This window comes from Carettochelys insculpta, chromosome 3 (assembly GCF_033958435.1).
Source record: "Carettochelys insculpta isolate YL-2023 chromosome 3, ASM3395843v1, whole genome shotgun sequence".
Classification (NCBI taxonomy): Eukaryota; Metazoa; Chordata; order Testudines; family Carettochelyidae; genus Carettochelys; species Carettochelys insculpta.
The window spans coordinates 51,884,270-51,911,539 of NC_134139.1; the positions used below are offsets into that span (position 1 = coordinate 51,884,270).

The 27,270-nt window shown below is 44.2% G+C and overlaps 1 protein-coding gene across 1 annotated transcript in view; it reads right to left on the reverse strand.

Moving 5' to 3' along the window:
* Nucleotides 1-27,270, reverse strand: part of ALK (ALK receptor tyrosine kinase) — a 562,657-nt gene that overhangs the window by 298,805 nt on the left and 236,582 nt on the right. Inside the window, exon 4 of the mRNA XM_074989826.1 lies at nt 22,905-23,106. Coding sequence (XP_074845927.1) covers nt 22,905-23,106 — 202 coding nt within the window. The remainder of the gene's footprint in view (nt 1-22,904; nt 23,107-27,270) is intronic.

Sequence of the window (27,270 nt, forward strand, 5' to 3'; positions counted from 1 at the left end):
CAATTAGCTCTCCCCTAGGGATGACTTTGTTCTAACATATTCTACCTCTAAGTACAGTAGATGAATATAGACTATTGCTAATGCTTATATGACATATTGGGTAAAGGAATGTCTGCACTAGTAACTGTACATGCCTAAGGCTGCGTCATAACCCTGTATTGTCCACACCTAAACTGCAGAATGTGTGTGCGCGTGGAGGTGAGAAGAGAGCTAGTAAGCCAGCATGCCTTAGGACTGTGGTGGGCATGTCATGCCTCAGGCTGGACCACACCCCCGTACTCATGTTAGAGTGCAGAGCAGATGCAGAAAAAGGAGCATGTACCAACTCCATAGTTTCAGTCCTTCTCATTTCCTGCCCCTACTATCCCATAATACGCTTTCCTTTCTAACTCTTACCCAAACTATAAAGATTCCAGTTACCACATTAGAACAGCAGCTTTCCACTGCACACTCTTGAACAATACAAGTAAATATGGATACTGCTTGGGGAGCAGCTTCCTGACCCTCCAATCGCACCAGAGTACTGGTTGGAGTGTCCCACGCCTCACAATTACATCTGGAGCAGCAGAAACATATGTCCGCAGCAGGAAGCTTCACTGGAGCTGAGCAGGTGGGCCGTGAGCAGACTCTGGCCCACTGCCAGGAACACAAAGCACCTACGGCTCCTGGAGAGCAAAAGACTCAAGCAGTTCCCCCAGGAGGACTCACCATACATGCCCTTTCTACAGCAAGCTGAATCAGATGCCCTCATGGGCTCCGGGTCAGAGCTCCAAGTAGCTCACGATGACCACCCTAACCCTGGGGAGCCTGGTTGTCAGTAGAATGTCAATGAGGGTGAAGAGGCAGCAAGGACCATTGATTATGTCCCTGAAGACCCAGAGCATGTGCTTTTGCACCTATACCCAACATAAATCCAAGGAGGAGCCTGAGCCTTAGCAGGAACCAGAGCCCTAGACTGGTAAGTTACAACAGACCTCCATCCTTCCTGTCAATATCCCCCCTTTTCTGGGGCTACATTCTAGATTTTAAGCCCAAGCTGTGTTCTACTCCAGGCTGAAATAGTCTCAAAGTTAGACACAGCTCTCTCTCTCTCTCTCTTTCAAAATCAATAGCTGTGGTTACACTGACCCGAACTGCTGGCAGCAGTATGCAAACTAACATCTCAAAAATGCAAAAGGCTGCTTATTTGGATATTCTCTCACCAGCAGAGCCTGCTGCTCACAGAAAAAAACAGCGTAAACATGGCTCTTCTGGCGAAACCCCGCCTTTGTCAGCAGCCTCTTATGCCTGGTTAAAGATCAGGCATAAGAGCCTGCCGACAAAGATGGGGTTTCACCAGCAGAACCACATTTACACTGCTTTTTTCCTACTGGCAGCAGCTTCTGCCGGCGAGAGACTATGTAAATGACTGGTCATTTGCATTTTGTGATGCCTATTTGCATACTGCTGCCAGCAACTAGGGTCAGTGTAACTGTAGCCATTGATTTTATTGATTTCAATGAACTATTACAATGCACTTGGCTGAAGTGGTGTCTTAAAAATAGATTAATGAACAATTATTGTGCCCTGGAGTCTGCATTTCCTTGCCAGCAGTCAGGCAGCACTGGTCCAGTGCCACAATGAGTGGATAAGAAAGGGAGCAGGCTTATGAAAATCCTGTATGGAAAGGGGATAGTTGTGGAAAACTTGTAGTTTACCTAGCAGAGTAAGCAGAGTGATCCAATCTAGTACACCGTACTTGTAAGATATTTATAGCTGGTACTCCATACCAGAAAGACAGAGGAAGAGCAGAACATACGGCAGCTGTGCAGCCCGACTGCGACAGCTCATCTGGTGTGGGTCCACTGCTCTGGCCCTATCTTCTGGTGGGACTGCTGCGCAGATCCCAGAGAGTACTCAGGAGACAGAGCTGAATGGAAGGGCTGGGGGTGGGACAGTTGTGCCAGGGGAGCTGCCAGCATTGGGCCAATGGGTGGCTTGTGGCTCAGAACTCTCCAATGTAAGAGGACAGAGGGCCTCCCTGAAGTAATGTGGGACAGATCATGGGAAGGGAGAGCGAGAACACATGGCCCTAGACTTGGGATAGGGTAGGGAGAGGAGTCATGTGGGAAGGTCACATCCTCCCTCCTTTTATATGGTGCAATGTATCAGTAAAAAGTGAATTCTACTTGCACACTGAAGTTCATCTAAAGTTAATAAGAGATGTCTTTTTTCCCCTTAAAAAATGAGTTTAATTGATCCTACCCAGTACTTTTTTTTGTGCTGGTACTGAGTACTGGCACCAAAGCAGCCAAACCCTCAGGATTGGCCAGGGAAGGGCTGGGGAGCCAGCTGAGTACCAACTCCTCTTTTTTCGTTTGTTTGTTACAAAAAGCACTGCCCCTACCCCATCCCCCTAATCTCCTATCTTACCATTCCCTTACAAATGGGAACTGCACAGAACTGGAGTGGGAGCGGCGGGGTTTGGTTAGGACTGGATGGGGAAAGGAACACTTATGCTCATTGAGGAAAAGTTCATCATAGCCTTCCTTCAAACATTTACAGGATTTTTTACCATCCCTTTCTCTGGTGTCTGCCCCTCTCCTGCACTGAGCCACGCTGCACAAGCCAAGGGAAACAAGGGTGGGGGTGGAAAAAATACACTACCTGCACTTTCATGGGGCAGAGACCCACTTCACTTATGCTCCAAAATATCTCTTAGTCTATAAGGTGCCACAGGACTTCTTGTGGTTTTTTGAAGATACAGACTAACTCAGCTACCCCTCTGATAACTGCACTTTGTAGCTCTTATGGAACACTAATCCCAATGCTGAAACTGATCGAACTTTTCAACTAGATTTGGAATTCCTCCCTTCTTTTCAAACAGTGATACAATATTGCTGTAGCGTAGTTCACAATACATTGATGTTTTCAACCTTCCCAACTTGCAGTTCAGTCATAGCTTGCAATTGAATCCCTAGGAAAAGAGCTTCCAAAACAAGGAAAGAATTTGTTTCACTCTGACCTGCAGATGAAAACACACTGGCTAAGTACAGGAGGAGATGTATATATTTGATATTCAGAATCTAAGCTTGTAGCAAGCAAACTAATCAGATATTCCCAGTTTTATTTTTTAAAATTAAATTGACTGCTGAGGAAAAAATAAATAAAAAATGGCAGCAGGGTTTTGTAACTTCTAATTTCCCTGCTCACAGACGCTTGCTGTTTTAAAACAATTAAAAATGGAGGCATGAAAAGGCTCATGCAATGGGTGTGGGCAGCTACGTCTACACTAGCTCCAAACTTCAAAATGGCCATGCAAATGGCCATTTTGAAGTTTACTAATGAAGCGCAGAAATGCATATTCAGCGCTTCATTAGCATGCGGGCGGCCGCAGCACTTCGAAATTGACGCGCCTCGCCACCGCACAGCTCGTCCCGACAGGGCTCCTTTTTGAAAGGACCCCGCCTACTTCGAAGTCCCCTTATTCCTATCTGCTCATGGGAATAAGGGGGCTTCAAAGTAGGCGGGGTCCTTTCGAAAAGGAGCCCCATCGGGACGAGCCGCGCGGTGGCGAGGCGCGTCAATTTCAAAGTGCTGCGGCCGCCCGCATGCTAATGAAGCGCTGAATATGCATTTCAGCGCTTCATTAGTAAACTTCGAAATGGCCATTTGCGTGGCCATTTCGAAGTTTGGGGCTAGTGTAGACACGGCCAGTGGGAGATTAATTTGAGAACATAGGTATTTTCCAATTCAATTAAAGGCTGATATCTGGAGTGGGGTGGGGTAAGTCCTTCAAAGAACATTTTGCAAAACCTGTAAGGAAGGGACTGTTGTCTACTGACTAGGACAAGGAATAGGATTAACAGATTCCATTGTTGACTCTGCTACTGATTCATGGTGATCTCTGGCAAGTCATTTGATCTCTGATTGTCTTTATATTTTCCCTTCTGTAATAAGAGCTGACAACTTTACAAGGGTAATAATGCTTTCAAAAGACTAAGATCACTTGATGAAAGCTGCTTCTGCCCAGAGGTGCCAAGTCCATGGTGCTTTGAGGCTGTAGCACTTATGAGACACAAAATAGTGGGTGCCCAGCTGATCAGCTCCTCGCTCCCCCTCCCAGTGCCTCCTGTCTGCCATGAACAGCTATTCAGTGGTATACAGGATGTGCTGAGGCAGAGCAGATGTCTTAAGGGTGGAGCGGGAATTGAGCACCTCAGGGAAATGACCAAGATGAAACCTGCGCTGCTGCATATTATAGGCCTGTTACGTCCCATAAGGAGACCCTGCTTTCAGTTGCTTAGAACATCGACAAACTTTAACCATTTGGCCTGACATTTTCCATGCTGGTTGTCTGCCTCAGGCTGATTTTTGTGGAAAATGTCAGCCTACATGCTTCAACGGTTTCTGAGAGTGAAGATAGGGAAACATGCACTGATTTAACCACGTAAAATAAACGTTGGCAACCTTTTCTTTGAAAAGTTTCCCCATGCTTTGGAATCAGGACTTGAAGTTTAGCAGAGGTGCGGCCTTTGCATCAGGGAAATGCCTCTTTCTGTCCCCATGAAAATCCTGTCAAATTTGGTTCAACTACAATCCTTTGCGAAATGACCAAATTGCAGTTTGCACACGCTCAATAGATACACCTCAGTTTTTAGCAGCTACATTCTCCAAAGAGTCTACCCTCACTGAGCATGCTCCATCCCCCTCTCAGCTCCTAGCACTATTTAATTTTTGCTAGGCCTGGCAATTCATAGCTGTGGCACTTCTAGGCTTTGTGTTTCATAATCCTGGCACCTCTGGGTTTTGGAACCAGTGAAGTAAAAAGTTCCTTGAGATCCACATCTAAATTGCTTGAATCCCAGCACCTTTTTCATTACAAATTAAGCACTGGCTCTTAGTGCTTATCAAGCTGAAGGCACTCTATACCCAGCTAACATGCCCATGCCCTCACAGCTCCAGTGTGTAACCAGATCATACATCATCATCCCAAAACTGCTAAGCATGCCCAAGCCCCAGGCTATAGCGGTAAAGCCAGACGTTCCCTGTGATGGCTACTCCAGGACATGCCCCAGAATGAAGAGCAGGGGGTCTCAATCTCTGTGCTCCCAGCCACCCCTCTACTGGTGCCCAGTCAGCACAAAGGAAATAGCTGCTTCATTCAAGTGCTGAGGAGGCAACAGTCTGATTAGCACAAGCAATGACAACTGACTGGGCCAGGAGATTGGGCCTGAGAACTAATGGGAAAAAGAGAATAAGAGGATGGGAAAAGCGACAGGTCTGAAGAGGAGTTGGTGTGCGATGGAAAGGAGGGAGACTGGTTCAGCAAAAAAGGGACAAGAAATGAGCAGAGGAGGGAAGGTCAGAGATTGGATAAGGATCTGGAAAAGGAGACTGGGACTGGGGACAGGGTGGGGACAGAAGCAGATGGAAGGTGTGGCAGGAGGTGTGGCTGTGCAAGCAGATTAGGAAAGAATTGGGCGGGAAGGTGGGGTCAGGATGGATGGGGAAGGAGGCTGGGAGTTGGGGAAAAGACTGGGACTGGAAAAGGGAGTCTGGAGCGGTGATATTAGGACTTGCTGGGCAAGGAGACTAGCACTGGGATAAGATTTTTAAAGAATGACGGCTGAGTCTGCGCGGGTAGGGGGAATCAGGCTGGATAAGGAGTCAGGCATAGGGAAGAAACAAGACAGAGGTAGAGCCAGTTTGAGAGGGTTGTGAGAGAAGGGGTCGTGCTTCCAGGGACGACACAGATGAGTCTTGTGCTCATTAGAGAACACTCCTCTACAGAGCCTCTAAGTTTCGTCGTTCCTCTCCTGTCTGAAAATATCTGTGACAATGACTAGGAGAGGTTTCCGTGCCATTTCTGGTGCTGGTCCTCATAGGGCTTTCCTTTCTTATTCATAGTCTATACATGTTACTTTTAATAGACTCACCTTTGTTCAGTCAACCTTTTCATACCTGGCTATTTATTATGCGACATTTCAAAAATGGTAACTATCCAGTATAAAAATCTATTGCTGCTGCAGAGAAAAATTACACCAATTTTGTTTAACAAAATAATAAAAATACGTAACTCTCATAGACAGTGCCCTGATATATAAAAATGCTACAATGCTTATCTGATTATATGCCCTTGGCACTAACCGACATGACTCAGAAACGTCCCCTAAAAGGAGCTGTACAATTCAAGATAACCCTCCACCAAGTCAATCAACTGAAAAAGTCATACCTGTCCCCCTTGAACAACTCTCCACTCTGACAATTTCCCTCTCCCAACTTGCAAATGCCGCAGCAAGAAAAGATGAGCTATTTCGACTTCTCTGATGGACCAACACTGTGGGAGCAAAGGAAGCAGAAAGGAAGATGCCCCACCAAGCAAATCATTTTAAAGAGAGAGAGGCTGAAATCCTCCCATCAGAATGATTCAAGGGGGCCCGGATTTCATCTTCAGTATTTAGTGGTGATGCAGGTTCAGTCCTGGAAGCTGAAATCTACTCTTCATCCACAAGCAGGTATAGCAGTGATGGTACTAACTTTCTCTCCTGCTGCCCAGCCGCACCGCTTAAGTCTGACCCAGAGAGACTGCATGTAGAAATGAAAAGGGCGTTCAGACTCCATGGTCCATTTACTCTGACAGCCTGTCTGAGAAGGCCAACAAACAGGCCAGTTAATACCAGTTTGAGGTAGATACTTGTCTGTTAAGAACTGAGGCTCTGACCATCTTGCTTGTCACTGGACATCATATGATAACTCTTCATCAACATTGCCTTTGAATGGATCTGAACTCCTAACAGCGGATGACATTAGTGAAGCCTATTATCTATCCACTGACCCCTTTCAAATCCTAACAGAAGTCACTGAGAGAGGACAATGTAGATGTCAGAGGACTGTCCTTCTGTTCCCAACAGTCATGCCTCATTGAGCTTATGTCCATATGGATCATCTCACATGAATGTTATGTATTTCCTGGAACAGTTGTACATTTAGCTAGACAGGCCCATATGTATTGGGTGTAGGGGAGGAGGGAGTGCATTCGTATTCGTATTCGTATTCGTATTCTCATTCACACACACACAGGCCACTTTCCTGTTACATACCAACCCCGACCAGCCTGACTGGGGATTACCAGGGCAGGAGATGGGCAGGTGGCAGCAGCAGCAGCTACCACAGGGGGTCACCTTCTCGTGGCTTTCCTTGCCCCTGCACTCACCACATGATGCTCTGCTGTTGCCTCCCAGCCCATGGACCCCGCTGATTGGCTGGAGGCCTCCCAGCTCAGCAGGCTGGGAGGCCATGGTGGTGTGCTGTGTGGCGTGTGCTGGGAAGGAAGGAAGGCAGTCTCCTGCCACTGCTGCTGTGGAAGGGAGATTCAGGCCAAGGAGGAGATTGTGCTTGGGTTGGGGATCAGTGTTGGGTCCTGGGAAGGGGGCGGGTTCCCAGTCTGAATGGGAAGAGAGGTCCTTGGGCTGAGTGTGGGGTGGGAGGCCAAACAGGGGGCTAGAAGGGGAGTGGGTGGGCAGGGCCAGTTTGGAGAGCTGATGATGGGGGAGAAGGGCAGGGCCCACTGTGGAAGGGGTGGTCCATATTTAATAAAAGCACCCTTGCCCTCTAGAAATTCTTGTGTATGGGCCTGCTAGATGTCTTTATGATAATCAATCCCTTAAAATAGTAATGGCTCATGCAATTCACTCGGAATGCGTAGCACTAAAATTATCTTATAACCTCATCCTACAATCATCGTGCACAAAAGTTTCGGATTTTTTTCCATTTTTTTTCTTCGTTGAAAAGGAAGAAAATTGGATTATTCAGGTCTAGTCATTAAAAACATCAAAGGTTCTTAAAATAGTTTCTTCCTTTCAGTATAATTTTATTCTACCAAAGAGACAAGCTAAAACTGATCATTGGGACCTGTGACACAAGCCCTACTGCGTTTTGTGTCATTTAAAATAGACCAATCTGCAACAGCATGTTATACTTCCCTAAGGTGTTCCTTACTAGATGCAGCAATGATGGAGAAACTTACTATAATCTAAGTCAAGTTTTAGGGCCTGTATCTTGTAGTCTCACTGATGCAGAACTCAACAAGGACAGCAGCATAGGATGTAACTGGTTCAAATGTTGTTAATAATTGTTTTGTCTAGTCTCAAGAAGTTTAGTTTAGTCTCTTTATGGTCGCAACGCATTAGCAGGAATGGTACACAAGTTCAAGGACGAGCAGAAAGAGATCCAATTATTCTCAATCAGCTAAACATTTTTTGATGCTCTTTCAGATGGGGAAACAGGTTTAGTCAACCTATTACTGAAGGAGGACAAAAAACTTTCTAAAAATCAAGGGCTCTCTGCTGAGAAAAGTCACAAGAACATTGACAGCCTCTTGTAAATAATGGCAACTATATTCAGGATTCGGAGAATTAGATACCCATAAACAAATCACCCTTAGATATCCAATGGGATCCCTGCGAACATCTAGTATGGAGGCATATACTTCTGAACACTAAGGAAATGGGCTTCATGATCAAGTATGCTTTTCCTGTTTAGATAGCGTGTCATAAATGCTCTTGTGCTTTTCCCATACAAATCCATTTTTGGAATAAGCACAATGTAATTTACTGAGCAGAAGAGGCTCCTCTAAATGGTGCAGGGCTCAGAAACTCAACCAAAAATAATAATAAAAAAGCTAATGTGTATAGCTCAATAAAGGTTTCTGGGATTTTATTAGCAAAAAAGAAACTTTCTTCAGTAGCTTCACACAGTTTTCTGATTCTTCATTGTAAAGAAATACAAAACAGCCTTTTGAAAAAATATTAACAAACATGTTCAATATTATAATTGATATGTAAGGTGACCATACATCCTGTTTTGGCCGGGACAGTTCTGTATTTCAGGTGCCAGGAAGGCGTCCCGACTTATTTTAACAAAAGGGCTAATTGTCCTGTATTCATGTCCCTTGCTGAGCTGACCTTCCCGCAGGTCACTGGAGCTGCAGCTGCTGGCTGGAGAGCATGTAATCCACGTCCATGCGTACAAGCACCAGCAGCAGGACAAGGAGCCAGCAGGGGCTATGCCATACGTTAGTCAGGCAGGGTATGTTGGGGGTGAGGATGTAGCGTGTGTCTCCACAGTCCTTTTAAATATTTTAATGGAGGCTGGTGCTCTGGGCAGCTGCCCCACCAGTCAGGGAGACCCCCCATGCCACCAAGGCAGGGCTGTAGCCACGTTCCGGCTCCCTGCCACTTGTGGAAAAGCCAGGAACCTCACTGGTGGGACTGCCATCTTGCTCCCGGCTTCCCGTGACCTCAGGAGCCTCACTGGTGGGTTTTTGCAGCCCCTCTCCCAGCTCCCTGCAGCATGGGGAGAAGAAGTCAGGAGTGTTGCCAGCAAGCGTGCAGCCCCTCTCCTGGTTCCCCATGGCATGGGGAGAAGTCAGGAGCCTCACCCACAAGGCTGCAGCCCCATTCCCAGTGGCATGGGTCATCTGGCAAATCCGCTCCTCCTGGGGCAACTGCCCTTGCAACTAGCAAGCTCGCCCGGGGGCAGCGGCCCCATTCCGGTGCCCCAAGGCATGGGGCAGCCAGGGAGCTGCACTTGCTTGGCAGTCACACTTGGGGAGCCACTCCCTTTCCCACAGGTGTCCCGTATTGGCCAAGGGAAATATGGTCACCTATTGGCGTGCAAACTGAGGCACAACAGTTAATAACTTGCCCATCATAAAACAAGCCAGTGACAGAATCTGAAATGGAGCTCCAGGTTGCCTTCATACTAGGATAAATCAAAATGCTGGATCCAAGCATTTAAGTTGTTCCTATTCCAGGTCAGGACTTAGAGATTCCCTGCTTTATTTTTCATTAAAGAGAGAAATTAGTGAATTCTGACCCTCAAGTGTATTTGGTGCTTTCATCCAAGAAGATCTCAAAGCCTATTTGAAAAGTATATGCTCAGGAATCACTACTGCCCTCCACAAGTGGCAGGCATAAGAGGCAAAGTGAGGCAATGTCTTCCCTGGGTTTTAGCCCTCAACCTCCCCCCATCTCTATTCTGACTGTTTCCGAAGGCTCCTACAATAGGGCTCTTGGAGCTTGTGTAACCCCACATGTATATGTGGTTCACTGTCCCATGTAGAAGTACCTAGACCACAGACAAAGAATAAGTGTCCCCTACAGCTTAGGCTGACAGCCACCTGGCCTTTAGCTCAAGCTGTAGAGGCACCTGCACTAAGCTCCAGACATCCCAGTTTCCAGTCTGTCTGTGGGCAGTTACGCTTGCAGACAGGTGCCTCTTCATCCAAGTTAACAGTGAAAAACCTTTCAGCTTGCCAGCCCTATTAGCATAGCATTGAACCAGTGAAAGCCATGAAGTATTAATTATAGCCTTTAAGCAGGCACGTGCCAACCCTGAATTTACTGACGAAACCAGTTGTGCGTTACTGTGTCTACAAGATCGTAGCTTAAAATTTGTTTTAAAGTATTTCATTAGTTTGTGTCTGAATCCTATAAAATCACATCACTAAAACAATCCTTGCATAGGAGGTTTAGATGCACAATCTGAGTACTCAGCTTTAGCTTTAAATGCTTGGACCTTCTGTTACCTACCAACTGTGTTTTTTGGGGAACCAGGGCATAACACTAATGGAAGACACTCCACCACCCCAACCTGAACAAAAGACTACCCCTGTGGGTTTTACTGGTTTGACACACCTAAATGCTACCAGAAAGGATGACTGGATTAAAGAACCACCCATAGACTCATCTGCACTGTAGATCGGACAGATAGACACTTCCTTTAGCATATAATACGGAGAAAAGCACTAACTGTGCTGAGTTCAGGGATACAGAAAACAGGGAGCACTGCCTGGTGGGAAATCTTTGCTTCAGATGCTAGTAAACCAACGTCTGGCCCACACCCAGACTGGTAATTATCGGACCAATTTTAGTAATAAATTCTCCATTGGTGTTCAAAATACCGAACTGTATTGTGAGCTCTCTCAAGGAACACCAGCCATAGCCAGGAATTGCCAGAGGATGCTGTGAAGGCCAGGACTAACAGAGTTTTAAAAAGAGCTCGATAAATGTTTGGAGGGTAGGTTCATAGATGGCTATTAGCAAGGGGTAAGGTATGGTGCCCAGCCTTTTGTCGAAAGCGGGAGATGGATGGCAGGAGACAAATTGCTTGATCATTGTCTTCGACTCACCTCCTCTGGGGCACCTGGCATTGGCTACTGTTGGCAGACAGAATACTGGGCTAGATGGACCTTTGGTCTGACCCAGTATGGCCGTTCTTATGTTCAGGAATGAGTAGCTTCCATTACCTAGCACAGCAGAGTCAGCAACCTTTCTGAGGCAGAGTGCCAAAATTTGACATTTTGACTTCTATATATGGTCCACGTGCTGGTGACACTTTGTAAAGTGTCCTACTTATAACAGCTTCATTAATAAATTACGATGCAGAGCTTTACTGTTTAGGTGGTGGTTGGTAGCACTAGTTGGTCTTTTGTTAATCCACAGGCGGCATGGCTTTGAGCAAGCTCCCAGAGGCATGGGGGTGAGAGGCAAGGCTGAGCTCCCACCTTGCATGCCAATGAAAAAATCAGCTCGCATGTCACTCTTGGCACCCGTGCCAGGAGTTGTTGACCCTGCATTAGAATATGCTATAACACAGTGGCTTTCAGACTTTCAGGAGTCTGATTTGGGTTGTATACCCCGCAAGCGTCATCTCACTTAAAAGCTACTTGCTTACAAAATCAGACCTAAAAGTACAAAAAAAAGTCTGTCACAGGATGTTATGGAAAAAAAAAAAAACCAACTTATTTTTGTTTTTGCCATCCAGTGAAGCTCCATACCTGGTATCATTTAAAATTGGAGTGAACTGAGCAATAGCGAATATAGAGTACAATGTTTCATAGATTCCAGTATGGTCTACTCTTCAAAGGCTTGGGAAGTAATTTCTGTGAAAACTGATTCTTTAGAGAAAACAAGAGCAGTTATGGCATTGGACGCTAGATGTGTGGAGATAGATTTCTTTAAAAGACTTTGCTTATTGCTTTTTACAGATGGAGTTGTTTGGACGAGACAAGAGACACATATCTTCTAATGAGGCCCTAGCCAGAGAGAGACAAAGATGGTCTTGTCTCTTAGTGGCTCCTGTACTGTTTTAGGATTCAGAGACTCCTGTTCAAATTTTCTCTTTTCCAAGGTCTTTGGGCAAACCTATCGTGAAAAATAAAAATACTTTTCATAATTAAAATTAACTAAACTTGGATTAAAATACTAGTGGAGATGCAGCAACTCAGGTTTTATATTGGGTTAGCATCATCAGTTCAAACATAGAAGGGATCCTGCAGCTTGGCGTGAGCTGCTAGCAATGAAGACAGGGCACCACAGGTTCTTTTAAGCTGTGTTAGCTAACACAAGTTAACTAACTTGAATTAAGAGCACTTTTTTTTGGCTGTGTAGCCATACCCTTTGCCTTGGATGAATCCCTTAGTTGCTCTCTGATTTGGTTCCCCTCACAAATGAGGAGAATACTTCTCTACCTCAAAGCATGGCTACAGAAATAAATTAAAGAATGAGTATTAGGTATTCAGATGTGTAAGTCACAGAAGGGATACAAGTCTCTTTAATAGATGGATTTTGGTTCTGGACAATTGGAGAGAGTGTCTAGTAGTCACTTTTCAGTTTTAATTTGTTGAAGATAGAAGACTGAACGGCTCAGGATTTAGTAAAGTGCTATGGAATCTTTCACTTCCAGGCCACAGGTTTGGATCTAACCAAATAATGACTGACAGTCATTGATACATCACTGAAGTGATTTTGTTTGGTTTTGAATGGACAAATAAATCACACGATACAGATACAGTTTCAATTGTCTCATTGGACAGGATAGTGTAGCAATAAATTCTATACCTATGCAAATAGTCTCTTAGAGTCACTAGTGGAAATTCCTTTATATGCAAGCAAATTATCATAGAACACTTTGAAGTATATGCTTAGCTCTAGTTAAAGCTTATTGACCAAGTGCAAGTTGCAGTACCTTATGAGAAGTCACAGGCAGTACCAGTTCTGTAAATAAACAGGGATTCTCTGGGAAGTAAGGGCAATGCAGCACTTTACTTCACTAGAAGTAAATTCACTAAAACATTTTAAAAAGATAGGTATCAATCACATTCCAACACTCAAGTGACAACTTAATCTACATAATCTAGTGCTTGTGTTTCATTGGAATTTAATTATTTCATGACCATTGTCTTAGCCTTTGAAAATAAGCAAGCAGGTAAGTCTTCCAGGTGCGTCAGACATAAATTCACGTATTTCCCTTTACTATGGCAGAGATTTTGATAAACATGTTGTTAAATGACGATCAAAGAATGTTACAAAGAGGGTGGATTTCCCAACAATGCCAAGGACTGTCTCTCTTGGAAAGAGAGCAAAGTCTCATGATATTCCTTTGCACTTCATTTCTGAATGACTGACTGAATCTCTGAATAGTTCATATGAGAGGAGACAAACAGGGAAGGTTTCAGGACTCCGTTTTCTGTCTGCAACTGAGTGGAGTTCAACCATCCTGTTTTAAATTGCAAACTAATAGCGGGTGATCTTCAAAGGCTGCACAGACTAAATTACACCCCTCCCCCCTCAACTGGATTCTTATCTGAACAATGTGAATCACTCGGTTTACCAAAAATCAGCTGAGCTTTAAAAAAATCAGAATTCAGAACAGATTTGATTGAGGTCTCTGAAAGTCAGGCCACTTATATTGGGGCCAAATACATCGATTTGGTGCTAAACTAGGCACTTGAGAATGAAAAGTTTGATATTAACTTCTCTGTGGTTCAGCTTACTTATTGGCAAAATGGAGAAAATGCTATCTTTCTTCTTCAAAGGCTTCTGTAAGGCTCAGTGCTTATCTGTAATGTAAACTTCAGGAGTATCATTTCTAATGCACAGTCTGTGTGGACTAATAAACACAACATAATAGCATAGACAAGCCTTCAACAACAATCTTTCAAAAGTTCTTTTGGAAGATCTCTTCCGAAAAAAAACTTAATTTTGAAAGAGCACAAAAGAAAAGGCCTTTTCTTTCAATAGAGAGTGTCCACACAGGCTCTGTTCTTTAGGAAGAACAAACCAGGGATTGAAAAATCTGGTGCCATTTGGACTGCTCTTTCAAAAAAAAGGGTCCCAAGGACATCTCCACACTTTTTTCCTAAAAGAATCTCTTTTTTCAATTCAGATTGAAAGAGAAAATTTTGTGTGTGGATGCTCAATGGGTTCTTTAAGAAAAGGCCCATTTTTTTTCCAAAAAAAACTTCCTAGTGTAGACTCAGTTTTAATGTGTCTGTGAAGTCATTTGAACTCTTTCTGGAAGGAGAGAAAGGGAGATACCAAATGGGTTCATAATACCACCAATAATAAACGAGCTGGAAAGGGGGCAATTCTTTTAAGTTGAAGGGCTTCAAGAATGCACAACTCAAGTAAAGTTATACACGTCAGAAAGGAAGCAGTATTATATTTTGTAATAACCTTAGAAATAGAGATGTTCCTTTGCATGTCCTGAGTAAGATTACATATGCAACTAACAGTGCTTCCTGCAGCCTCTGTTCATATATTTATGCTTAGACATCAAATAGTTTGTTTAAAGAAAAGACTTTTTCTTGTTTTACATGAGAATCTTAGATGATTCCCAAGACTAAGGTTATGTCTAAACTACAAGATAAATTTGAATTTAAGGCAGGTTAGCTCGATTGTACCAAGCGACTGTCTTCACCATAAACATCATTTCCTTGATTTAGGGAGCACTAATATCGATACAATATCGTCGTCAGAATCAGGTGGGTGCAGGATCAGATTCGAGTTTAACAGTTCAAATGAAGGCTAGCGTGGAAGTGCCATGTCTGTGAATCGCCTCATTAGCCTCCAGAGGCTGACTGGCACTGCTGCATTTGGCAAATGGAGGGGAGCTGGGAAACTCACAGTGCTGCTATACCTGGCTTTAAGCTGTCCGTCACTCACTGGAGCTAGGAAACTGACCAGCGCAGCACCTGGCTCCCTGCTGCACCTGGCTCCCAGCTCCAACAAGTCACGCACGGCAACACTGGTCAGTTTCCTGTATCCCTGAAGCTGCTGGGACCTGGGAACCAGGCAACAGGGTGGGCACTGCCAGTGATGGGGGTGCAGCACAAACAGTGGGTGTAGAATGTGGGGCTGAGGGAATTGTGGGATAGGTTCCCACAATGCACTGCTGCAACAGTCAATGTTTGGCCACTCTAGTGCAGCAGCACTAACTCGACTTTGTGGAAAGTGAGGATACTCAAAATAAAATTTATAAAACCCAGAGTAATAAAATCAAATTTAATAAAATTGAATTTCTCTGGTAGTGTAGATGTAGCCTAACTGAGGCTCTAAACATTGTGATGCATATGTGTAGCAAGGTCATTAAATTTTATGCTGCATATATGATTGGTAGAAGGCAATCCTCACACTCTGAAGAGCTTACAGTCAAAACAGACATGAGATGAATGAATGGCAAATCATTAGCTCCCAATTTGCAGATGGAAACTGTGGCACACAGAGGATAGGCAATTTCTTCAATGTTATACACAATGTCTGTGGCAAAAATGAGAAACTGAAACCCTGACTCCAGTCCATTAATTTTACCACAGACAATCTTTTTTGATTCTGTATAATGTGAGACAGCAACATGGTGCTCTGGGTGAAGAATTATCCCTGGTCTGAGGAGCTCACTTCTTGCCCAGTGTCACCATAGCTCAGATTTAGATTATCTGGAGAAATCAAGACCCATCTGCTTTTTCAGGCAGAATGAGAAGTGGGGAGGGGAAGAAGATGGTTAAATGAAGTCAAGTGAGAGATGGGAGGCAGCCATGGTGAAGATTATGTGGATTTATGCGTGTCTGCTTAATCTATTTTATTAATTTTATGTGCCCCTCATCAGGGTAACACAGATAAAGAGAGGTGAAATGAGTTGAATGAGTCAGCAAAGAAAGCCAGAATTAGAACCCAGAAGTTCCTCACTCGCAGTAGAGTCTCAACTTGCTAGAATATGCTGCTTTGCCAAATAAGCTAATATGTTTTGAAAACACAAATGCCATCTCCCCACCTATAATATTGAAGAAATGAAATTCCTCTTAAAAAAATTAATGCTGAGAAAGGATTACCAATAGCATGACGCAAGCAGAAAAGGAACAACATGGCTAATGGCATCTGGAACAATCAGAAGCTATCCTGGGGAGGAATTGTAGCAGCAAGATAGAATAATTGATGTATTATGAAGGATCAATAATTTCTGCACAGAGATTCTCTTTCCCTTACGTTTTGAAGTTGCTTCTTTACCAGCTGAGAGAAGAGAGCAGTACAATACGAGAGAATAGACTGATGTCAAAAATGAATCCACAAAGTCAAATCAACCAGCTCTCTTATTGCACAGCGAATCCAATTCCAACAGCGTACAGTAATGTACCACTCCCATGGAATTCAGCCAATACTGCCCTACTAATGTTACTTCATAAACCCGCAGAATTTAATAGAGAAGGAGCCTTCTACCATATGACTGAAAACCACCTATATCTTATAAAGTTACATAGCAGAGATGTAATCTCCATTGATTTCCATGGGGTATTAGAAACCTATAGTGAAGTTATTTACTATTACACCGCATAGGGATTCTGCAGAAACAGTGAAGGTGCTTCCATATTCTCACAGCCCACACCCAGTCTCAGAGACTCCATTATCCAGGGACTGTTCATAGTATCTATCATTCTTGAACCTCTCCCCCAATGGGTGGGCTCTTCCATCCTCCTCCTAACGTTAAAATGCATTACTATACAAATCTGCTTAAACTTATTTAATTCTTTCCTATGAAAAGAGAGTGACAACTTCAGCCAAATAAAACAGATAAACAAAAAATGCAACAGGCAAAAGTTTCATGCGACATAAGCAGTGTAATATTGTGACTCTTGTTGTGGGATCCAGCAGTTTGTAGGACTGCATCATTCATGGAAGTACATAATCCTCTCTAGATGCAGGGAAACCAGGTGAACAGAGTACTGTTTACCCTCCCGAGAAATCTTTATTTGCACAGAAAACCCATCAAACTTAATGGGACCACTGTGCATAACAATTTCAAAGGCTAGAAGCTTGATCACAAACTGCACATTGGATGTTTAGTGTTAAACATTTCATGGTTTAAATGCTTCTATGGCTACTATTTAATGCAGCTCCACAAGCTGCCAACAAGCAGCTTTGCTTGGTTGGCTCGAGCCTTAATCAAAGAGATCTGTCTGACAGTACTTTCTTCTTCCTCCTGTAAATGTATATGAACTGTGAAGACCTTATCCGACATTAATGTATGTGATTCAGGCTATGTGGGGTTAAAAAAAATAAAAATAGTAGCCGAAACTATGAGCTGCTTGAGGGAAGAGAAAAATCTGACCTGTAATTAATCCATCAGACTGTACTTCAAGTGCATTAAATTTCAATAGAACATGTTTTCGGGCATGATTTTCAGGTAATCTGGGAATGCAATCAGGTAGCTAGGCACCTAATTACTATTATTGGGTGTACAGTTTACCTGTGGATGAAAAAATATGGAGACACTACTGACTGGAAAGCTTCTCCAACTGGTGCTGGGAGGTTCCTTTCTACCCTTATAATAAGCAGAGGCAAAAATCAAGTGCTGACATACTATAGTGCTGAATAATTATAGCGTTTAGTCATGCAGGTCACTTATTCCATAATTTAAGCAGACCGCTGACTGCCACTTCAGCCCCCTCCCCTCAGAAGTAGGTGGAGCTCAGACAGCTCTTTCAAAAGGAATTAGTGAGAGCTGGTTAAGAAAATTGGGAGGTGAAGGCTCATTAGTACTGAAAAACAAGGGTACTCTTGGCAAGAACCTGGGATGAGTCTGGAGGATAACCTTGTCTTTAAAGAATGAGGTATGTGTGTGTGAGATCGGCCATAATGCCCCTAACTCTCCCACGCGACTGGCAGAAGTGATGGCAATAAGGAATGCCATCTTCATGGAGAGATGTAATAAGGAGCAGGATGGGAGTGACTCAAAGCATTTCTCTCTGCGGGATCAGAGAACAAGGTTTAGGTCCCACAGCATCACTGGAGGTCTCACACTGGGATAAAGAATTTTTAGAACCTTGAGACATCACTCTGTGGTGGGATGAGTGAAAAGGGAGAGGTTGTTGATCTTATGGTGAAATGCTGTGATTGTGGTGAGATGTCCTCTTGGAGAACTTATAGAGACCCGACTGCTTGAGTTGGAGAAAGTAGTCTGGAAAAAGTGGCAGTGGGGCTTTTTCTGCATCTGTTTGTTTCAAGGTGCACCAAGTGGTGAATCACCTCCATTTATGCATTTAGATGGAGGAAGCGGAGGATTTTCTGCTGTTCAGGAGAACATGTTGCACCTGTCCCGAGCACTGAATCGCTACATGCGAGAGCCATGGAGAAGTCAGGCTGTGAGCTGAAGTCTCCAGATACCGGAAAAAGGAGTTTCTGGTGCTGACATTTTGGTTTTTGTAATTCTCTTTGCTGTTGAGGCTGTTTGTATGGTTTGTGCCGAGTAAAGGAGAGTGTGCCTAGGGTGTTGATACAAGTTGGCACTGGTATTGTTGCCTCCTACTCACCAGGATGTTTATTCCAAGGGAGCAAAGAGCAGCTACCACTGGAGCCAAAGATTGCACTGCTGTATTGGTCGCATAAACTTCTTTCTGCAAGCAGGGCTGTGTGGACAATGGTTTGGCCTTCTGAAACTAATGACCAAAATGGAGGTGTTTTGGCCTCCAAGACATCATAGACAAAGTTGAGGAATTTGATTTAATTCCAGTGGTCATCTTTTGTGAGCAAGGCATAGTAATTGGAAACCCTAAACTGAAGGGTAGGAGAGACGCAAACTTTGCACTTGACTAGGTCTAATCTTTTGCTACCCCACAGAAAGAGTTAGATCTGAAGTGCTGCTTTCTCCCGTGTGGTTGTGCAGCTTTGATAACCAAGGAATTCAGCACTGGATGTGTAAATAAAAATTCCGATGCCTGGAAGGGACATAATATTTATGGTCAGCTCTCCTACAGGTAGAAATAGAGGCAGGCACCTGACATACTGCTTTTGCTGCATCCATGATAGCGGGATTGATGGAGGTCATGCAGGTCACTTATTCCATTATTTAAACAGAGATTTAAACATAGATTGATATCTTAGAGGAAGAAGAAGTTTGTAGGATGTCCATCAGCTCATGTTGTAATTCTGACACCTCCTTGAGAACTATTTTGAGTTCTGCAGCAGCCCTTTTAAAGAAGTCCTGAAAGTGCGAAAATGTCTGTTGGGGATGGGTGCATTATTGCCTCATCTGGGGAGGATTAGGAGCTGGTCAGAGGCAATACATCCATGCCTATTTCCTCTGTGACATCTGTGAAAGGCTCTTGGCTGTTCTCTTCCTGGTATATGGTAGAGCTGCTACCCTCAAGGAGAGGGATCTGTGACGGAGGCCTACGAAGGCTGGCATGTCTGCTAGACCACCACTTGTAGTACCCTCCTCCCTGTCCCCCTGGGCTCCAGTAGGGGCACTGTGCCAGGTAGGGCCTGGGAGGTGGCATCCATGGTTGCCCAAACCTTGGGGGCATATCATGGGGAAAGGGAGTATGTGGTGTGGATCTTGATGGTGGCAAGCAATGTCTGCTGGGGAGAGATGGTGTGGAGAGAATGTAGACTAAATCCCATCCTCCTCATTGATGGAGAACTGTGATGGTGTCAGAGATACGGCATATAGTGCAGAAGTTTCCGAGGGAAGACCTCGGTGCCAGACAAAGGACACTGGCGTGGATGAGACTGTGAAGTACATATGGAGTAGAAATGGATGCAATGCCAATGATGTCAGTGCCAATGTGATTGGTGTCCCATGTTGGGTGAGCACACTAGGTGGAACAGGTGTCATGGTTCAGGGCTGGTGGTGAGTGCCAGGATAGAGGTCGGTGCTGCTTTCTTAGGTAGTGCCAGAGTAGAGGCTGGCACCTTAGATCCTGTAGCCTTGGTTCCAAGGTGATAGGTGCAGGATATAGCAGTCTTAGGATTGGTGCTGGAGGTGCCAGGGGCATCACAGGTGCTGAGATGAGGTGTTTTAGGCATAGGTGAAGTGGCTCTAGCAGGAGACCAATTTTTTTTGCAGTCTGTTCATCATGAGGCACCGATGAACTCCTCTTTTTTTGAAGAGGGCTTAGTTTATGGGGACCATGAGGGTGAAGGTGCTGACATGGTTTAGTAGCCAGGACCTGAAGCTGGCCTCAGGGATTTTTCCATAAGCGTTAGCTTGAGCCTCCGGTCCCTGTCCCATCAAGCCCTAACTTTGAGCTTGCTGCAGTGAGGACTTATTTGGGGTACATGTGACTCCCCTAGGCAGCGGACACATTCACTATGTCCGTGATACAGGCATAGTGTCTCTACATGAAGAACAGCGTTTGAAGCCTGGCGAGCCCAGCACAGTGAAATGGCTGACAAATTTTTTTTTTTTTTAAATGAACAACTATCTAATTCAACTCTAAACTGTAAATACCTATAAAGTATCTAACTAACTAAACTTAAGGTAAACTAGCTAATATATTTTGGTTTGGTTTGGTTCTCAGAGCAGGGACATTTGAGAAGGAAATGAGAGTTTCAGGCCATGCACCTGACACCTCAACTCACAACAGAGCATGAGGCAGACATCATGAATTCACGGTCTTCACAGGGACTGCTATGAAACTCTCCAATCAAAGGTTCCAAGGCGGCACCAAGACCAAGAGTGGAGCTCCCGGGACATCTCTTGAAGAATTTGCACTTCCTGATACTCAGAAAAAATCAAGTGGACGGAGCATCAGATGTAGGTGCCTTGGGAAGCATCTACAAGCTCATGCAGGGCTGTCTCTAGCTCATGTCCAGAGGTCTGAGTGGAAAATTGCTATAGGGCCAGCACTATTCCTTCACATACAGGTATGTATGCTAATATATTTTAAGAAATTGGTAGCCACCTAGTATGCATAACTTGTCAACTCAGTAATTGCAGCAACAGCCAAGATACTACTCATATTCTCCTGTTCTAAAAGATACTGCCCCCCCATTGCTTTAAGAGGATTCTATGTTAGCTGTTAGCAGTATAGAAACTAGGGCATCTAGCTGAGCAGCTCTGATGGTCTCATGTAGATGGCAGTGATGCACACACATGCTAAATTTCTTCCAACTGTTTAGATGTGTTTCCCCCCAACCCCAAATTTAACTATTCTCAACATTATCAGTTTAATGGAGAAAACTGAAAGTTAAAGAGCCTATGTGCAGTACAAGAAAGCACCTTATCATAATAGTATATCCTACAATGGGAACCAGTGGTTTCATTGCCAACAAAGGCTGTACTTGTGCACAAAGCATGTTTATTAACCACAACACAGAATAAAAGCATTTTCAGACAGCCAGCAAAGACGACAGCTGCTGCAGCTCCCATAATTATGATTCTCCAGACATCAAGAGTAATTTAAAAGTTGGATAATATTGCTGGAACTAAGCATGATCTAGATGGACCCACACACTAGCTCTTCTCGTCAGTTTTATAGACCATGAATAATAGGAGAAATACAACCATTCAGCCCACTCCTCTGAGTCAGGTTGTCGCCTATCAGATTTTTTTATTGCACATTCTCCTTTTGTTACTGGAAAACACTGAGTTTGTTTTACACAATAATCACGCAAACACCACATCTTATTACTGGCATAAACCAGCATGACTTGATATTATAATCACCCTCTCTAATCTAGTACATTAAACAAAGATAGTTTAAGAAGCTTGGTACAAATTATGCCTCTTAATGCATACTCCGGAGGCACAGATGTAAAATCAGTAACTAGAGCAGAGGAGATGTTAGCTTCACCTATATTCAGATTAAATTCTAAATTAAACATACTCCAGCACATTGAACTATTCAAAATACATTTGTTCAGCTATGGTCCTGCTGTTTTGCTGATAACCACAACCTGCAAATATACATAGAAAGTCTGACAAATTGAGGCATCACTGACACTCAATCTTAATTACACCAGGAGGAAATAATTCAGCCAGTTGTAGCTCAGAAAGATCAAAAGCCAAAATCCCTGGTGACACAAGACTTCTTATTTTTAACTCAAGAGAGACAATTAATGTGTATTAACTACATGCACTTGAATACTATCAAGGGGTCAAAGGTAAAAACAGGGTATGGAAGGCCCTCTGAAAACTATTAGCCCAGTAGTAGAGAGAATGGGGAAAGGAAGGAACAGGTATGGGATAATTTAGGCAGTTTTGACCTTTAGTGAGAATCTGTGTGTCACTTCATTGGCCTACTATTATCTAGAACTGGGGCGGAAGAATGAAATACACCTCATACGCAATTAGGTCTTCCTGTGGGCTGCAACCACTGAGTGTGGTACTTTGTGCCCCTCTAGTGGTGGTTGAGCCATCTGATGAGAAAATATGCATGGATATGACTGTGTCATGGCAAAATCATGTATAAGTCATGACAACATTAGGTACATTTCAGCCTGCTGTCGTAACAAAATGTGTAATAACTGAATGTTACAATAAATACCCATTTAATTGGAACAATCATGGAGACTTTGTACTGAAGAAAACGTAGGGCTTGTCCACAGGAAATTCAGTTTGCCACAAGCTAGGGCATGAAGCTACCCTGAAGTAGGCTTCCATGGACCAGCTGGCTCTGCGGATGCTGCTGAAGGTGCTTTAGTCCTTTTTGAAACAGGAGTAAATCAAAGTGCATGGATGTTTTCAAAATCCACTTTGGGGCATGGTGTGACATGTATCACTTAAGCGCACAGGCCTTGAACACTTTTGATAATGAAGTATCAAAACCACTATACGTAATATTCTTGTTTAGAAAAGTAACTTACCCATGTTTCTCTTGACTTGGAGCCAACAGGATTTCACTGCTACTTTCGTCAGCAGGCAGGAGCCGGGCAATATAGTCCCCACTTTGCTGGAAGTGCCTGTACACAGACAACTGCACAGTGCATTGCTCACTACTGCTCCTCAGCCAGGGGCTCAAGATGATAGGGATCTTGCTTTCTGATGTATTGAGGAACAGGAATGAACCTAGGATGGAAGGGGGAACAAGAGTTTAACAAAAAAAAACCCAAACCCTAAATATAGCAAGGTGGCAGGTTCAGTTTTCATGGCAGGTCTCCTGGTGTGGCCATGCTGTATCTTTAAGATTGCCTTTAAATTTGGATTTGTAAAGAATTTATCCATTTATTCTTTCAGGACTTTTCTGGAGAAGCAACGTTTACAAAACGAACAACACCTTTCATGCTCCAAGATCGTCAACAGTATTTTACAAAACGCTTCCTCTGAGAATCAGTAGTGAATTTATGCAATGACTGACTCATTGCTTGATGTTTGAAAACTTACGTAGAGTGGCTTATGTCACAGCAATATTGTGTAGGGAAAATACTACATTTGCAGTCCTAGATTATAATTTATCAAACATTTGAGAGTGTTTCTAACAGAGAGAATCACTTGTAGACATCTCCCCTTCAAATGTCTCGTGTGATTTAGATCCAAAGTTCATGGCTCTAATCGCCCTCGAATAGGATCCCAATTTGATAAATTGGGTTATATTGGAGCTCTATTCGCAGCCCCATTTGTATTCACACCCTAAACAAAGTTTGCAGTGATTACTACTCCTGTACAAATAGAAAGCAGAATGGGAGCTATTAGTGTCAGGATAAATGCTTGATACCGTTTTATTGCTTCAGCCATTCATTCTGACATATTAATTTTATATGCACTTAATCCACATGAAAGGTTTCATTATTATCTGGTACATCAACTACCCTTGTTTAATCCTATTCCAATAGCATCTCCAATTTATCCAGGGGGACAGAGCTAATGAACTCTCTACAGATTAAAGCTCACCTTGAGTAACTGAAGTTACCCTCTTGGCAGAAACCAATTTATCAAATATTCCATCGAACAAACAAGTACTTGTCAGGCAGAAGTGAGCCAGTCTCTGGTACAGGATATTCTGATTTACCACATGCACTGATTATCCTGTGAAATAACACGGCAATACCACTTTGAACTAGAAATGACCCCTAACTCCTGACAGCAGCAGGGCAGAGCTCCAGATGCCAAGTGTCTAATCACACAAACCCAAACACCTTTGCCTGACCCCTGCTTGGAGACCCTGCCCATAACTCCATATTCCCCCCACCCTGTCGCTTGCTCTCCTACACCCTCACTCACTTTCACGAGGCTTGGGCAGGAGGTTGAAGTGCAAAAGAGGGTGAAGGATGTGGCCTCTGGCTAGGTGGCGCTTACCTCAGACAGCTCCCAGTCAACTGCACAGCATGATTAAGGCAGGTTCCTCACCTGCCCTGGCCTCACACAACTCCTGGGAACATCTAGAATGTCCTGGGGCCCCAGGGAGAGAGGTATAGGGTACCACATGCTATCTCTGCCTGCAGGTGCCTCCCTCACACTTCCCCTTGGTTACAGTTCCTTGCCAACAGAAGCTAAGGGGTCAGTGCTTGGGGTGGGGGCAGTGCACAGAGATCCGCTGTCCCCCACGGCCACAAGGATGTGCTGGCCACTTCCAGGAATGTTACAGAGCTGGAGCAGGCAGGGAGCCTCTTTTAGCTCTGCTGCACCAGAATTTTAGCGGCCTAAAATTTCCTGGTTTGATTTCAGTAGCCCCAGGGAAACAGAGCCAAATTCTGGATAACTCCTGGTGAAACCAAGAGTGTTTGCAACCCTAGGCAGAGCAAAGCCAACAGCTTCAACACATGCCACTGAACATACTCAATCCATGTGAACATACTCAGTGTACTCCAAGCAACAAATCCAGGGAAGCCGGAATATGATCTCCCACATACACACCCCTTCTGTGTCTCCCTTGCTTTGCACTCTCATAAGGCTTTACAGCACAGACACCAGAAAGCTTTCCAAAGTAGGCATTAATGGTCACAACTCTTGACAGTCTGTATTCCCATCTGAGGCACAAAGAAGGTCAGGTCTACATTTTAAATTATTTTCACTAACGTTCAGCGCTTTGCTCTCTCACATACCCAGTGTGTGACAAAGGCATGATTTTCAAAATGCTAACCACCCATAACACAGGGAACTGCACTTCTCATGTGAGGCACCTAATATCAGTGAGCACTTCTGAAAATTCCTGACTGAACAACTTGACTAAAGTCACAAAGTACATCAGTGGAAGAGTTGGGACTAGAACCCAGGTGTCCTGATTGCCAGTTCACTGCCTTGATAACTAAACAACACAGTCTCCAGAGACATGTTAGCCTGACATCAATTTTAGCTAGCAAATATTTGTCCTAAAAACAACATGAAGCAGTAAAGGGTAAAAAATACCCGTCCCCCCCCACCCACCGGCATCAGATACCATGGTTAGCAAGCTGAGAGAGAGTGATACAATATTAGTTCCTTTAGTATCCAATATGAAGGTGCACATATAAGAGTCTACTTATTACCTGGACCAAATACAGTTCCTAAAGTTTAAGGGATCTTATCTGGCTGATCATAAGCAGAGATGGTAACTGAATCCCCCGTGTTTTCCCATCTCTCTCTATAGCTGAAAACAAGAATTACAGCATTAGATTGCAGAGTTTTATTGTGCCACCCCCACAAGAACATTGGAGTCACAGTGGCAGGAAAGAGCAAAGATTTCTACTGGTGGCAGAAAAGACACTAAACCCTGCAATAATTGCTGATAATTTCCAGTTTTGGGGGATCATTTACTCGTGTTATTGCTTTGTGAAGGGGAGTAGAACTTTAAAGCTATAACATATCAGAAAGCAGTTTTGATTTCTTCATTGCTTACTTGCAGCAGGGATGGGAAAAGTGCTACCAAGCAAGCAGACTTTGAATGCCAATGAGACTCAAATACAGGAAAAGATACTACTGGTTGCTCTGAGGTAGATGCTAGGCTGCCACTACTCTCCTTAGTTTGGGTTATCGTTACAGGGTTTGCTCTCCAAAAAACACTAGCCTATTTTTTTGCTCATGCTCAATTCTATCTATGAACTGAAATGTGCAGTTCTGTTGCCATCAAGATTACAGAGCCCTACTGAGGGAGCAGTCCCCACACAGAGCTATGTGGCAGCTTCACTGAACAACCCCATCTGTCACTCTGTTTCAAAGTGAGGGCTAGAGGGTTATGTTGGGGGACCTTTCCATCCACCCTACAGTAGTGTTCTTGTGACCAATACAGAACCACATTAGGGAAAACTTCTTAATGTGGTTTTGTGGCTGTACCATTTTCAGAGGATGCAATCATACCTTGATTTCTGAAAGCAATTTCCTCAAGGGAAACTCCACTGTCTGCTGCACTTGCCCTAGTGTTGTTCCTTCTGCGATTATACTCCATGAACTCTTAGGCCTGGTCTATACTAGGATGCGAGGATGAACTTAGCTGACTTAGGTCAATTTTCTAAGCAAGCCAGTCAACATCACTGATCTTCAGAGTCCACTCTGGTGCTCCTGCTTTTCACAAGGCGTGACACCAAATTCGACCCTGAGTGCCCAACTTTAGGGTAGTGCAGATGGAACACTGTGAAATTAGACTTTCTTGGCCTCCTGGAGGTGTCTCACAGAGCTTGACTGTGACCACTTTGGCCACCACTTTCAGCTCTGCTGCTCTCCAGGCGTGCAGAAAACATCCCAGGAAAGTTTGAATTTCATTTCTTATTCAGCCAGAATGGTGAGCAGAGCAGGCAGCACACCTGGCCATGAATTCCCAGGGTTCCAGATGTGCTCCAGCATGGAGCGTGCAGGAGATCCAGGACCTTCTTGCTGTGGGGGGAGATGAACCTGTATTGGTAGAACTAAGAAGCAGCAAAAGAAACACAGATATCTATGCCAAGATCTCACAGGGCACAGTAGAAAAAGGATACACCAGGGATGCCCAGCAGTGCTTCATTTAAATAAAGGCACTCAGGCAGGCCTACCAGATGACAAAAGAAGCAAATGGCCATTCTGGATCATCACCACAAACATGCTGCTTCTTTGAGCAGCTCCACGAGATTCTGAGGCAGTGGGGGGGTGGGGGAGGGGAAGAGAGAGAGACAACCACTGTTCCCAAACAGTCAGTAGATACCTCCCAAGACAGGGGTCGGCAACCTGCTGCTCTGGAGCCACATGCAGCTCTGGCAGCGGAGCAGTTGCTGCAGTAGTGGAGGGTGGGGGTGGGGAGAGCTGGCAGGGCAGGGCTTCCTGGAAGAGGAAGCTGGCAGGGCTCCA